Here is a 15,549-nt window from a genome sequence, read left to right as displayed (position 1 = left end):
CATTTTAGGTGCTAGGAAGCTTACTAAGAAGGCACACTATCTGCTAACAACAATTACAAAAGGTAGCGCCACCACTGATATAACACGATGTGTAAACTTTCAGACTCTAGTGAAGGCAATAATACCAAAAGGCCTAGTTTCTTATCGAGTCGTAGCTGTGTACATATCTATCAAACTTAGACATACACATTGAACCCAATACTTTACATTCAGTAAAAACATGCCTGGCTGTTTCAACGATTCCTGGTACGTTACACATGCAACCCTTTTTGGAGAGTGGAATCTTAAGGAATACGCTGCGTAAGGCTAATAGTGGAAGTTGGTTTATGTGTAATCCAAGTATGAAATTACGCACAGCCGGACTTGGACTCTGAGGTAGGTTTGGGTTTTTAGGTAGCTATGTGAGACCTTTAGGACGTATCTGTAGGAGAACAGGATCGATAGGTGTGCATAGTTATTTAACCAATCCCATTGTTGGAACTTTCTCCTGAATAATGCTGTGAAGATAGCATACTTTGTCCCCCAGTTAAAACGTGGGTGCCATTTAATATTCTCATGTAGCTTATAATTCATAAGGGAAAATTCACCTCGCCTGTGCACCAGTTGCGACCTACTGTCTCCCGCGACCACCGCAAGTAATTGGCATTTTGGATTTGAGTTGGCTTTCATGTGGAGCTCTCCTTGCTTTGCGAGCCGTAAGCCCCTCAAAGAACCAAACTCAATTCAAGCCCAAGATATTCCACTGGCGTGGTGGGTGGTAATTTTAGCACCTTTTCGCCAAAAGTAGCCCTGGAGTTTATCCAGCCATGTCAGGTCCCCCATGGCCAAACCATCAAGGCCATATAGAACCATTGGGCAATAGCTTTGCTTGTAGAGGATAATAATGCCCTCTATAGAATAACCTGCCGTCTGTCTAGAAAAGTTATCTATCGTATGGGTCAGACAGCAGGCCTTGGTCTTCTTGGCCTCTATTATATGAACGTAGCTCATAATGGCACTCATTTCTAAGCCCAAATAAGGGTATTTCTCGACATAGTCAAGGGTGCCTTAACTTGTAAGGAAAGTTGGTCAACTTACCTTCTGGGCTGTGACCAACATTACTTTTGTTTTGTCCATATTGATTACCAAATAATTTTCAGCTGAGTAAGAAGTGAGTGCTTCAAACACCCCCCCCCCCCCCCCTCGCTCCACTGTAGGTATGGTTAAATAAGATCTGTACATAACATACATGGTTTAGATAAATCTCTGACTTTGGGACAGCAACCAACAAAGGAGAAGCACAATGGGAGGTGTGCCAAATATAAATTATACAACAGTGGATACAACACTGCCCGGTTTGACTCCCCTGCTGATCGCGACCCAAGCAGACGTGGTCCCCGAGTTGTCCAAACTCTCTCGTCCCTCTGTATTCTGGTATAAACCCTTCAAGATACACATGAACCATTTTGGACAACCTCACACCAACATCTTGCACCATAGCTTTTTGTGGCAGATGCAATCAAACGCTGCCCAAAAGTCTACAAAGATAGCATACAGTGCAGACCCTCCCTTGACTGCTGCCCTCTGAAATAATATATCCAGGGTCCTGAGGTTGTGGGTGGTTGAGCTCGCCGGACGGAAACAAGTCTGGGTAAATTGAAGTAAATGATTTTCATCCAGGGCACTCAGGACAATAGACAAGAACATTTTTCTGGTCACATCTAAGAGTGACAGCAGTCTATTGTTTGCCAGGATCAATCTGTCACCTTTCTTGTATATTGGCAGCAGGATGGATTGCTGCCAAGACGCTGAGATCTCATGTGTGTGGCAGACCCTCTCGAATAAGATCTTTAATATCCGGGGCGCACCTTCTAGGGTCCCGATATTAAATAATACCCAGTTACCACATCAAAGCAGAATCAGTTTTCCTAAAAACAAAGAACTTTTTTAACACATAAGCATGCAAGGACATTGAATATCTTGAGGAGAAGTTCAGGAGATTAAGCAACAGATTACTAAGATGCTTTTGTGTGGTTAGAGAGACGAAGACAGTGAGAAGGAGATGGGGGGGTCAGTTAAGAGGAGTGCAGTGAGTGCTGCACCCTCTGACCCCATACCTGATTAGTTGCAGTAGGTTGGCAGCTGCAGGCCCCTTGCTTCCCCAGTGGACACCGGCAGACACGAACTGGATCTACCTCAGGAGCCGCCCTTTCCCTTAGGGCCCTTACCTGCAGGGGCTGCAACAGGCAAGGCTGCCCTAGTTGCCTGAAGAACCAGCCAGCCAATGGGGCCAGGACAAAGGGGAAGTAACAAGGGGAAGAAACACGGAAACACTCACGGGCCAGTAGAGGGACAGGCACACATACAGGCTGAATGAGGCCAGCAAAATGGGTTTTCTTTTTTAAATGCTCAGCAGGATGTTATGATGCCCTTACCATGTAAGTGGTTAATCATGCAAAACATCAAGCTCTGCAAATGCAAGTTGTCATCTGGCGAAGACAGTGCAGGGTGCTCCTATTTGAGCATCTGCTTTTGGGTTGTGATGTCCTCCTACTTCCTCTTCCCTCCGGCAACCCTTCATCAATGTTGACTTGGGTGTGAGTCTGAGGTGATGGGACAGGTTCTACAAAAAAAGTGCTGGAAAACATCAAAGATCCTGTCCATCAAGTTAGGGTGCATGTCCTCGTTGATCGTTGATGTACTGGACCTGTCCTTGGATCACTTCAGGGCAGTATGTCTGCTCCGGCAGCACATGGGCATGGGTGATGAAGAGCAGAAAAATTGTCCCAGACAACGTGAGCTGGATCTGCATGTGGATCTGGACCTGTGGCCCCCGATAGATGACTAGTGTAGCAAAGTGCAGTTGTAGTACTGATTATTCAAGACCCAGGTAAGTGAGATCTTATAGTGTGCTTACTGTCCTTGTGTCTGTCACATAAGTTGGGATGATAAAGGTCGGTATGAAAGGCACACAAGACACTAGCTAACGTACACTGGTCCCCCCACACCCAGCTACCTCGCTAGAACTGATTCCAACCATCCTTATTGGAACCTTTGGGAAACATAACATTCCATGAGGCATGGAACCTCTGACATCATACCCACCTACACAGACACCAAGACACAACTAGGATCTCCCAGTGTCTAGCTCTGATGATGGCAGTGATCCAAACCTTGCCATCGATGACACCATTGCAAGCAAAGGAGAATGACAACAGGACTTCAGCAGCAACACTTCTGATGCTCGCAAAGTCACCTCATCCACCAACGCCTCCACGGCCAGCAAAAGTTGGTAGCAAAGATGTCACCAATGCTCCCCCTTCCCTCAGCCCCGACACTGGTGGGGTAACGGTTGCCCTTTCAAAAAAAACATGATATGCCCTGAAGCTGTTCTGGGGGCAAATTACCATTCTGCAGCACCGGCAGCAATAGGTCTGGGCTTTTCCCTTCCAGCCACACTCCTCTCCCCTTTAAAGCCTAAATACTTCTCTTTTTTCCTTGTCAGGCCCCTTTTGACCTCTAGGCTTGTAAAGTCAGACCAATTTGGGTCCTTCAAGCCTCATTAGAATGGATACAAGATATATGTAGGGCTTCTTTAGGAGGCATCGTTTAAAGAGGGACATCTCATTTCCTTACTGGCTAGCCATAAAGGATTAAATTAGAGCAGCAGCATTTGCTTCTGTAGCAGACAATAGAACCCTGACACAGTCTAGAAGCCAGAAATGTCACATTTTGGGAAAAGGCTTAGAATAAAGCAAAGAAGCTAAATATCTATTCTAGAGGTTCCTTCTCCAAATGACTGAAAAATAATGTGAAAGCAAAACAGTCATCAGTAGAACATAGGCTGGCAGCACTCTCGTAAACTAAATTAATTTAAGTTGAATGGGATTTCCTGGGGGTCCCAGTCTGTTCGTGGAAATATTCAACGGTTTGTGCATCTATAAAAGACCCAACACTGAGAATTCAAATATATGTTAAGTGGCACGGCTTTTATACCACATCAAATCACCACTGTAGTGCAAGACTGCTAATACTCAGTGTAACTATCATTTAATTTTTACTCTTATGAGACAGTTTACTTGAAGAAAATCTGCCATCAGACCCCACATACTAAAGAGGTTGAATAATGCCAACATTTCATTTTTTACTGATACATTAACTTTGCTCAATAGGGTGCAGAAAATATAGAGGAAATTGGTCAGACTGCCTGTACATTTCAAACCAAGCGCTCATATTCTAGCAGCCTCCACCGAGATCTCTTGCTTAATGTGAAAAACCTAAGGGTATCCCCCCTACTCCCCAGGGATCTTCTACACAGGTGGCCAAGGGAGGGACATCGTTTTTGGATCCCGACCCGGTCAGTGGACAAGCGAGGGAGGATCACCTGGTTAGAGGGTCATGAGTGGTTGGGGAGGAAATACCAGAGAGTAAGACATGGTATCCCCCCCCCTCTTTGATAGTGAACTACCCAACCCCACTCAGCCTTTACAGGATGCATTAAGACACACACTCATCTCCAACCCCCCCCGGCACCCCAAGTATCACTCAAATACTGTGACGAAGAAAAGTCAGTCAAGAGGAATGCAGACTTCCTATGAGAAACACCACTATGGTACTGGGACGAGGAAGCTGCAGTTCAAAGAACACCAACATCCTCAATGAACCTGTCCCACTAACAAGGCCAGACAAGGTCAGGCAATTGACATCAACCAGACCCACCTGCAGCCTATCAAGTACTCTGATGAATATAAAAAGGCCCCACACACTCAACAGTTACAATGAGTTGGGAGGAGAGCGTTGGAGCCGTAGCTGCCCACGACCAGCTGGAGGAAACCAGGAAGCCGAGATACAGAGGGTTTGCGTGAGGGAGCACCCTACTATAGCGTGGCTAGAAGCCTCCACTGCAGCTGCAGGAAAAGGTCCAGAGAAGGGAGCCGGGCTAATCCGGTTTCATATTGAGATGGCAAAATGCTTCTTCCCCTGGGGCAGAGCGAGAACCCGGGAGTGTGTGAGGGGCAGGTGGTGAGACCCTGACCTCAGATTGCAAAGACATTGCCGGTAAAATGAAGAAATCACACCTGGCAAGGCAAGCAATGTGAAAGCCTGGTGGGTTGGACGAAAGCCCGAGAGATACAATCTTGCCGCTCAACAGCGTTCAGTAAAAGACGCGTCAAGCGAAACTTGCTAAAAGGAATGATACCAAGTGGCCGCACATGAGAATACCAGTTGTCAGAAGTCTTTGCAAGTGCATCGGAAGCTTCTGTGAAAAGGGAGAGCTATGCACAGCCCTGAAGTAGGAGGGAAGTACAGATGGGAAAAGGGGGAGCACTGCAAAAACCGAAGTGGGAGCAAAATTCCCAAACTTGATGAAAAGGAATCTCAAGTTAGCCAAGAGTTGAAATGCATTGGGGTGGCACCCAGGCAGGAGGTGGATCCCAGGAGGGCCACAGAGACCCCACAAGAAGAACCAGAAAAGTTCAAGCAAAATAAGGTGCCTGATAGCGTGACTTGTAATGGGTAGACCGTGCGGTCTGTTAACTGCGCCATGACCAGGGGCGCCATGACCAGGGGCGCCATGACCAGAGGCGCCATGACCAGAGGCGCCATGACCAGAGGCGCCATGACCAGAGGCGCCATGACCAGAGGCGCCATGACCAGAGGCGCCATGACCAGAGGCGCCCTAGTTGTGGAAAGGAACTGCTGGAAATATTAAAGCAGAAAGTTAAAGGACTGGTTTAAGATGGGGAAGGGAGTACGACAAGAAGTCAAGGGAAGAGTGATATTTTTCCAGTAGAACCTTTGTGCGTAAAAGAAAGGAAGTAACCTTGAAAAAGTTGAACATTGGTAATTTGGAGACTAACCACGAGGGTCTAAGCTTGGGCGAGGAAACCCTGAAAGACCTATTGAAGTGTGAACCTGAAGGCTTTTCGGGTCCAAGAAAGGGAGACCCAGAAAAGCAAGAAAAAATTACAAGGAAAAAGGTACTGTGAACTTTTTTGCCAATTGCATTTTGTGCCAGGTGAATCCTGAGTGCCTTGAACTTGGAGAAGGGAGATGCATAAGAGCTCCATTGTCACATTAACTTTACTTTGAACACTAATAAGTTGGCCAAATCCCATACACCCTGTTATTCTGTAGGAGTGAGTGCAAGCATAGGTTTTGACGCAAACAGTATTTTGCTTTCGACTGAGACAGACAGATGTCCTTTAGTTTTCTTTTCATTAGGGAACATTCCCACCTTAGAGTTAAGGCAAGTTAGGTATTTTCCCATCCTCACTATTGAAAATAAAGGTTTTGAAAATCTACTTATCTGTCAACTCGTGATACCATGCCTGTCTCACAACATAGAACAAGACCCTTCATTTTATGCACTCTGCATTCTGAAAGCAGGACTATTCATCTTCCATCTGTCATGAATATGAATACAGTTACCACATACAGAGCACTGTCTGTGATCAAACCCAAACTCAAAGGTTAATTACAATGAAATAAGACTTTGAGGGAGATTACTAAGATTGTAGGACCACATGATCTTACACACGTGCCCTGATCTATATACCATAAAGCAAAATTCAAATAAAAGACCTTCAAATGCAGTAATTACAGCATGCTGTGCAATTTAACTCTATGGGAAAACCTAGGTTTTTACTTGCCTCTGTAGCCTCTCACTTTCCTTTTCAGTCCAGAGGTCTTCTTGAGTCGCATCAGGAAATTGCTTAGCAGATCGATGACTCACTTCCCTGCCGATTGCGGTAGGGTGTTCGGCTCCAGAGCAGTGACTGTCAACTGATTGGACAGCACGTTTTCCAGAGGAGGATCTTTTTTTGCTTTCATGGATCACAAATTCTCCATCAAGGACATCAGATTCGGACTGGCTGTTGCCTCGTGAAATGCGGGCACCTGCTTTGTTTGGCCTACTGCCAGAAGAGGAGTCACTCCGACTACTGTCAATTGGCACCCCAGAACGAGTTTTCCTTACCACAGTTTCTTCTGAACTACTGCTATTGCATGGCTCATTTTTGTCGGACATACTACTCTGTAATGCTTTTGTAAGGTCTGACTTGACTAGTAAAGTTGGCTCCATTTCTGCTTCACATCGTTTACTTTTGTGCTTAAGAGTGTAATTTCTCCTTGGTTTCTCAACTGTCAAATTTAACTTGGGCTTCCTTTTGACAGTCAATGGGACATATGCATCGTCAGAAGACACATCTACAGCATTCGAGTCTTCAGAGGAACTCTCATTTAAAGTTAAGGTGGTTTCTAAAGTCCTCTTACTCTGCAGTCTGCCTCTTCTAGAGCCTTGTTCATTTGGCTTTGGTGTCTGGCTTCTTCCAGCTAAAGCCTGCTTTTTGTTCACACATTTCTTTGTATTGCTTTTCTCTAGATAGTTAAACACCACATTATTCTTCACACACTTTTCTTGCATTTTAAGCTTTGTGTTCATTGGCGTTAATAGAACAACAGGAACTCTAGCAGTAACCTTTCTGCAATCTTCACTCTCTTCTTCTGTGTCCGACACATATTTCTTTCTCTGCTTTTTTTTGTCAACTAATGTTGCTTTTTCGGGACTTCTTCTCCCCTTGGTTCTTGCTAGAAGAAGAAAAAACATGTTCACTATTGTCTTTTCATACACCTAGACTGGCTTCAAATCTATACATTAATGAATTCTAAAAATGCAACTATGTATTTAACAGTAATTACGCAAGACCTTACCCTTCCTAAAACAGGATTATGGGAAACATAGATCTTTGCAAGAGGGAGGTTAGAGAGGGGTGCTAGTCTATTTCAACAATGGCTATAGCACTGTCCCGTAAAACAGATATTATTCTGGAGCTAAATCCTTGCATTTGGTCTACTTTACATACCCACAGTGCTCGTTTTGCCCACGTAGCTCTGAGCTGGAAGTGGACCACTATTGATGGCGACTGGGTGGCGCCTTGGCATGTGTTACTTGTCTCAAATGGCTTATTCCAGGTTTGTCCAACTTCAGGCCTCGAGGGCCGGCTCCATGTTGGATTTTCACATTACCCTTCATTAATATTCATGAGATATATTTGCATGCAATGATTCTAAATGTATGAACATTTTTTAGCATTAATATTAATGAGGGATATCTTGAAAATCCAACATGTTTCTGGCCCTCGAGCCCTGGAGTTGGACGACCCTGGCTTATTCACTATGTCAACATTGACTAAAGGACCAGTCTTGAATAAACCTATTTGTGGGCCAGAAGGTCAGATAGATGCTTTGTTAGTTTACAAACGTGAGGAAGGGATGTAAAGAATGGCATAATGATGTGGAAGGAGGTATATTGGTTATAAAGTAGAAAAGGAAAGAAATTATGTGGATATAGTCCATGGGTCTGCAATATTTAGCTCTTTGAATGTTTGGGACTACAAATCTCATTAGTTTGCAGAATCGAAGGTGACTGATCATGGGATTTGCATTTCTCAACATCTGGAGAGCTGTGGGTTACTAAACCATGATTTGGAGGCCAGGATAGCAAACTAGAAGATTTATGAGTTGACACTTCTAAATGTTAAGACCAAAGAGAACAGGTAGGTGAACACCAATCAGCATCATTTACATCTTTTTTATAGGAAATATTTTTTTTCCACACACAACGCCACTGCACCATTTTAAGGCAGAGGTTTGCACCCTTCGTCTTGCCAGATGTTGTTGACAATGACTCCCATGATCCCCGAATACTGGGCATGCTGTCTAGGGCCGATGGCAGTTGTAGTTCAAAATGTGTGATCTGGAAAATCAATGGTTGCAGTCTGCTGCTATCGACAATACATTCATATCCAATCTGCCCACAAAGTAACAACACCCATAATTGTCTAAACCATATTTCACTAAGCTTTGGTTTAAGGTGAGAGAGAGTCTGAACGCCAAAGTGTTCATTGCCTCGGTGGTTTAACAAAGGGGAAATATTTCAAAGGAAGCAGGTGACGTTTTATCATTCACAGAATTCTGGCATGGCTACAGCCAAGCCAGCATTCTCTCAATTGTAGGGGATGTCATAATGGATCATAGCCTGAAGGTGGAAATTATCTGAATTTGCCTGGTGTGACATTGTGTCAAAGATGGCAAGTCTCAATTTTTCAGAAGTCTGTAATTGCTGTACAAGTGCTTACACAAAACGATGCAGGCAAGGTCAGTGGCTATTGCAGTGATTAGTCAATGGTGGCCAGTACATACGCAGCAAAGACAAGTTAATTAGGGAGAGAGAAAGAGAGGCAGTGGGCAAATGCCAGAGAAAACCTATTTCACACTTCGCCTGCTAGAGATTAATGTTGCAGTCCCACTCAGATGAAAGATTTAAGAAAGTCTATTTGGAGGGTGTTAAAAAAGTAACAAACTGGTGTTTCTAGGCCTGTGTACACAAAGAAGTCACACAAAGTATTAGACCAACATTTCTTGGATTAGATTGAGGTGGAAGACACCTTCAATATAAGGTACACAGAGTAACCATGACACCAAATCAGGTTGTATCGGCATTTGGTACTGAAGACAACATTTTAAGCAGCTTAGTTTCCTACTCTGAGTATCCAATGGCAAATATTGTTAAAGGATAAGCCAGGCTGTTAAAATAGACTGTTTGCTGCTAGGTGTTCTCTTAGTATGTATAAAAGGTGGTATAAGCTCTTGATTGCTACAATCTATTTGTTCAAATGTGCATTATTTTTGAGGCCCCTGTTCGCCTTGGCTTTTATGTATGAATTCCACCACCGTATCACTGTTCCTAACCCCTCTAGCTACTCCTTGAACCACTTTTGTGACACACTTAAAACCAGAGACCAGTTTGTAAGCACGGGATCAGGATGCAAACCTCGGTTGCTCTACGTTCTCCTGCTTCCAAGACAAACGTGTTGCCCCTGAGCTATCCTCCCAGCCATGGTTTTAATTTTGGGCAATTGCCAAATTGATTATGAAATTAATTTTTGTAATCAGGAGGACTCTATTGTGTAAGTGTTTCTTTTTACTTCTGTATTCAAAAAATAAAATAAAAAGTATTTTAATATGGCAATGGACCCGAAGGAACAGTTACACATGTACTTTCAGGCGTAGCCACAAGATGTTACACGTGATTGTGAGACTACAGCCAGCTACACTTGCTGTCAATGTTAGATAACGGAATCGATGTCTATCTGAAGCGTCCTGCAAACAATTTAAGCCAGCCTCAGAAAATATTAATAAAGTCCATTTGAAGTCAGACATTACCGTTGTACTGTACCATACATGCGTTGTACCATGATTGCATTCCCCTGCATATAATTCCTCTAAATGCATGGTCGCTCAAGCAATAACATCTTTCAGATCATACACACCATGATTTAAGCTACAGTGAGCGGAGGGTGGTGTAAGTCTTTATTTTAGTGTACATTGGAAATTAAACGCCTTCTTAGTAGCAGCCATAATTGAATTGAGGCCTGGCTTTGCACTGCAGCCAGGGCAGCAGGCCCGGGCCACACACATAGAAATAAGTGTATGCATGTGGGAATAGGTTGTAGGTTGGGCACTGGTGAGGAAGGCCCGAGCTGCAGAGATTCATTGACCCTTCATTGTCTCATGGTGCCAACATTCGTATCCCGGAAGGAATGTGCCCTGCAATGCCATGGGTGAGGGGGGGGGGGGGTGGGGGGGTGGTCGAGAGCTCTCAGCAAAAGGCAATACCATGAGAAGGAGGGCACGAGCCTCTGACCTGTCCTGTCCCAGCACTAAGTAATAGCGCCCAGATGCCCCCGCCCCAAGACACTGAGCATTCCAAGGTACCAGTCAATCCCAGGCCACTGATCATAAAACCATTAGTACCCCAATCGATCAGAGCAGATCAGGAAGCAGGGATCACTTAACTTCACCAGGGGTCACGTGATTTCTGCCGCGAGGTGCCGACATGGGCAAAACAAACTAAAACTAGGGTGGGGAGATTTGGACGGACGTGTCTGGAAGTGAGCTGTAGTCTGTTGGATGAAATGACCTTGAAGTATCCTCTTAGCCCTTGTCTGTAGTACCAGGTGCACATTAGGTTAGAGATAGAGTATGAATTGTTTTTCTTTGCCGAATAACCAATTAATACCAGCTTCATGTCAGACGACGCATGAGAAGGCACCCACTTGGAAGAAGATGGACAGACGAGGCTGGGAGCAATGGCCTGGCATTTCTTATGGAGCAGGTATAGGGTCTCACCAACCAGCCATTTGGATATGTACATTATGAAAGCACACAGGGTCATCAGTTACGTGAATTACATAAAGTGTTGCTCGTACTAATTTACCAGAACGTTCCTTGGCAGCAGAGTACTTTTCTGGAGCATCTCTATTTTTGTGGAAATAAAACCTTGTTCTCCTTGCAAGGGGTTTCCTGGGCCTTTTTCCCTAGTGGGTTGCATTTTTTCTGGCGTGAGTGTCGAGGGGTTTCTCTACATTTTTGGTGACCCCGATGTGATCCCAGTAATGCCCGCGAAGATGGAGGCGTCCAAACTGCATATCTGGAGGGGCCGTGCCCACCTGCAGTGACCAGTCCCAAGCACACAACCCGCAGTGTTGTGAAAACAGGAGCTGTTTTCACAAAATTCCGGTCTTCTCTTTGAAGCGGGGCATGCCTCCTAGGAAGGTGCAGACCTTTATCAGGACCCTGTGACGGAGGAGATTGGGTAAACGTGCAGATGTAAGTACACCCCTTGCGAGCGTCAACAAAGTGGGCAATGGTGAGTGGGGAGACGTAGTTTGTGTGTGACGGAAGAGTGCGAAGGGCCACATGGGTTTTTGTGTGTTCATTATTATTATTGAGGAAATAACGAGGAGGAAAGCGAGTGTGGGATTCTTTCCAAGTAAGGGAGAAGATGACACCATTTTTATTGTGATAAGGGGAGACAAAAGTAGGAGCTTTGTATAATTAGGAGCTCTGTATAATTAGAGAGCTCAGATTAGAACTCAGATCCCTGTGCCCAATATATTTCGGGCAGGTGAAGTAGACAAAGTAGTGGTTATTATTTTGGTTTGTTGTTTTAGTGTATTGAACTATTATTGCAAATTCGGTGGAGGCCGAGGGAGGGCCTGTGGAAGCTGTGTGTAGTGAGGAGATCAAGAAGTGCAGGAGTGTGTGCGAAGGGGGGAGGAGTGGACAGGTGGCGACTGGGAGGCGGGAACGGAGGACTGTTAGAGTGACTCATAACTAGAAGCTTCTTTTTGAATATACAAATGCCAATATGGGGGTAATGACTCAGCTGGAGTATATGTATAGTGCCTTGCCATTGTACAAGCATAAGATCGAGAAGTACCACAAACAGTGATTGGCAGAGACACAAGGGCCTGAGCAGGGTAATAATAACAGGGAGCAATTCGAGCACATGAATACGTTTCTAGCTGCTAAATATAAAGGTAAACAATTGCAGGAATGAAAAGAGATTTTTAGACTTGCGGAAAATGGTAGAGGATATAGAGGACACCGTCAGGTGTATGCCACGGTGCAGAGATAGTGTCACTTCAAATATAAATAGCTCCAGAGGAAGTGCCGCAACACACAGCTAGAGAGGGGCTTTATCCACTTACCGCCCGCCCAGCAATAGGATACACCAACACAACATATATGCCCTCTTCTGGCACCGCCCCACCCCCATATCAACCAACACCGAACAGCACTACACAGCAGGAGACTAAATCACAGAAGCAGTTAGAGGAGGAGGCATTAGAGGCAATGCAAGCAGAGTTGGACCATTTAAGGGCAGTAAAAGAAGGGGAGAGCAAACCAGGGTGTGGCGTGGAAGGCTGGAGACATTTTGTTCAGGCTGGACAGCGCCTCTATCAAGGAAGCGTGTTGAGAAGCACGGTAGCAGTGATCGAGGGGCGGAAAGCGCTGGGTATGGGACAGTGAGATCAGACAGGAAAGCACATCAAGAGGGGGAAGAGGAGGATTGGACAGCGTGGAAGAGTTTCAGGACGAAGGAGGGGAGGCACAAGGGGCTCAGGAAAAAGCCAAGAGTAGAAAGCTGGTGGGGTGGCGATTGAGGAGCATATTTGGGCAGGTAGCAGTGGCAAGGAAAAAGGGAAGTGATGGACGTAAGGCAGGCGGGGAGTGGTAACGCAACTGCCACTATTGCACAAAGGGCCTGGAAGGGGGCATTATGTGCCGTGGGTGCAGATTGATAGCAATTTGATAAAAATGCTCCCACTCCTTACTGCCGGAGCTGGGAAGTGGATACATGTATTTAAAAAACAGACAGCAGGAATACCTTTACCGGGGGTGAACGTGAAAAGGTTATTTGTTGCAATTGTGGGGTACCAGGCTGGGGAAGTATGGATAAAGACAGGGTATCCGTGGGTGAAGCTACATGTTGACACACGATGGGGCCCATTCAATAATATTAAAGCGCAGGTGTGGGACGCATTGCTGCGGGCGTACCTTGACACACCGGACTTGAAATCCATAATGCAGTACACCATGGGGGATGATGAAGATGCCGCTCAGCACATTTTAAAGGTGTGGGAGATGTGGCGAGAGGAGTTGGATGACCAGCAGGAACGATCAGTTCCTCTTTTCTGTTTCGTCATCAAGACGGGATTGCAACAAGGAAGTTCAGAAAGCACTTAACAAGATAGTGGGTATAGAGGCAATGGGGTTGGCCGAGATTCAGACTATAATAATGGACCATTGTAAAAAGATTGAAGAACGAGAGAAGAAAACTGCTCAAAGGTTGCAGGCAGAGGAAGTGAAACTGGTGCAGAAAAAGTTAGCTAAAATAGCAGTGGCAGGGGAGGTGATGGCGAACACTTAGACAAATTCAGCGGAGCAGGCTGCAACTCGCGCAGATGAGAATAGCAGCGTTTTGGCCCTAAGGCGGACAGGGACAGTGGAGCGGCGGACCGCCGCATCAGTATTATGAATGGCACCAAGGAGGTCAGCAGCGGGATAGAGGAGGGTTTCAAGGGAGCAGAAGGGGCCGAGGGGGGTATGGTGGAATTGGACCCACAGGTGGTATGGTACGTCTCAGTGTTGGAGATGTGGACACACTTTGCAAGAGCATAGAAGTAGGCAGGGAGCGGGGTACAACCCATACAATCAGCCTGCCTCTGCACTGCCACAGCCATGTTCCTTCCCACCCATGAGGTTCACCTCCATACCTTATGAACTACACCAGGCCTACCCCCAGTTACCACCAAAACCCCAACACATGCAGGCGCAAGTGCCGCATGCGCACAACCACAGCAGCCCAGTAGAACACCATGTACGGAGGGCACACGTCCAATGCATTGCCAAATAGAACGGTAGCCCATTACTGAGGGGGTCAGCGTCATGGTAGGAAACCACTTCACGTTACCGGGTACCAATACATACCCCGATTAGGACAGCCCACAGAAAGCTCTTGCATGCCTAGTCCTGTTCATGACTACCCACCCTGACGAAGAAACCTTGGTAGGCGCTGAGACAGGTAATAAGCAATTCATCTTTATGGTTGATACAGGTGCCACTAAATCATGCATCAGTGAGGGATACTTTCTGCTATCAGGTGAAATTTTCGACATGCAAGGATTCACTGGGGCTGTCGCAACCGTTCCCTAGATAGAAGAGGTAGCTATCGAAATAGGAGGAAAAATGGTGCATGCACCCTTGCAGTATTCAGAGGCCTCCTCGATAAATTTGTTAGGACCAGATTTCAGCAAACTGAACATGACCATCTCCTTTACGGACTGTGGGGTCGTATGTGCAACCCAACACATGTGCCTTAAAGGCAATGTTCATCATACATGCCAGAGGAGGGGAGTTGGGGGTTTGCGGCAACCCATGGACCCCGACATGTTTGTGTACGGGATCACCTTATTTATTTTGTTTGCTTGTTAGGCACTTATACAGCAAGTAAAATACTGTAAAAAGCCAATCCAACTTAACCAAATGATGAAAAAAGTTTTCAAATAAACTACAGCATCAAAAAAAAAAAAAAAAAAAATGCTGTTTCAAAGAGCCCAAATTGCGAATGGAGGGAACAAGGGTGTGAACCACATTACAAAACACAATATTTAAGAGCAGTGGGAGGAAAAAATGAAAAAGGATGAACCTATAATGCCTTGTGAGTTTCAGAACGTGCAAGTGCAGCAAGGAAGAGGGCAGAGGGGGTAAGTGATGGGGAGTCCGAGCTCATGGGTGAGCCACAAATTAAGGGCTAGAATTGTTGAGTGCTACGCGGCCTGGAGCCGCAATAGGTGTAAGTGCGAAACTCCAGGGCGGAGGGTGTGCCAATGCAAGTGCTGAGGATAGACCGGCGATGGGACGATTGGGTGTGGGAGGTCAGGGGACTGAGGATGCATTAGGGCCCCAGACATCAATTATAGCAACTATGGGATTAGCAGAGGAGAGAAGAAGGGAAGGAATAGGTAAACAGGAAAGTCTTAAGGAACTTCCGGAATTTGAGAAAGTTCTGCTCAAGACACAGGCTGTTCCAAAGGAGGGAGCCAGCTGAGCAAAGCGAACGACCACCTACCCTCGGTTTAGCAAAACACTTTACACACAGAGTTGGTGCAAGAGGAAGATAGTGGTCTAGCAGGAGAGTATTTAGTAATATAAAGTAAG

The 15,549-nt window shown here is 45.6% G+C and overlaps 1 protein-coding gene across 3 annotated transcripts in view; it reads right to left on the bottom strand.

The window, feature by feature from the left end:
- MIS18BP1 (MIS18 binding protein 1) overlaps positions 1–15,549 on the bottom strand; it is a 1,508,798-nt gene that overhangs the window by 550,794 nt on the left and 942,455 nt on the right. For all 3 annotated transcript variants that reach the window (XM_069638746.1, XM_069638748.1, XM_069638747.1), the window contains one exon: positions 6,633–7,569. In XM_069638746.1, coding sequence (XP_069494847.1) covers positions 6,633–7,569 — 937 coding nt within the window. The remainder of the gene's footprint in view (positions 1–6,632; positions 7,570–15,549) is intronic.

This window comes from Ambystoma mexicanum, chromosome 14, assembly GCF_040938575.1.
Source record: "Ambystoma mexicanum isolate Mex_15411 chromosome 14, UKY_AmexF1_1, whole genome shotgun sequence".
Classification (NCBI taxonomy): Eukaryota; Metazoa; Chordata; class Amphibia; order Caudata; family Ambystomatidae; genus Ambystoma; species Ambystoma mexicanum.
This window is presented reverse-complemented; position numbering and strand designations above follow the sequence as displayed.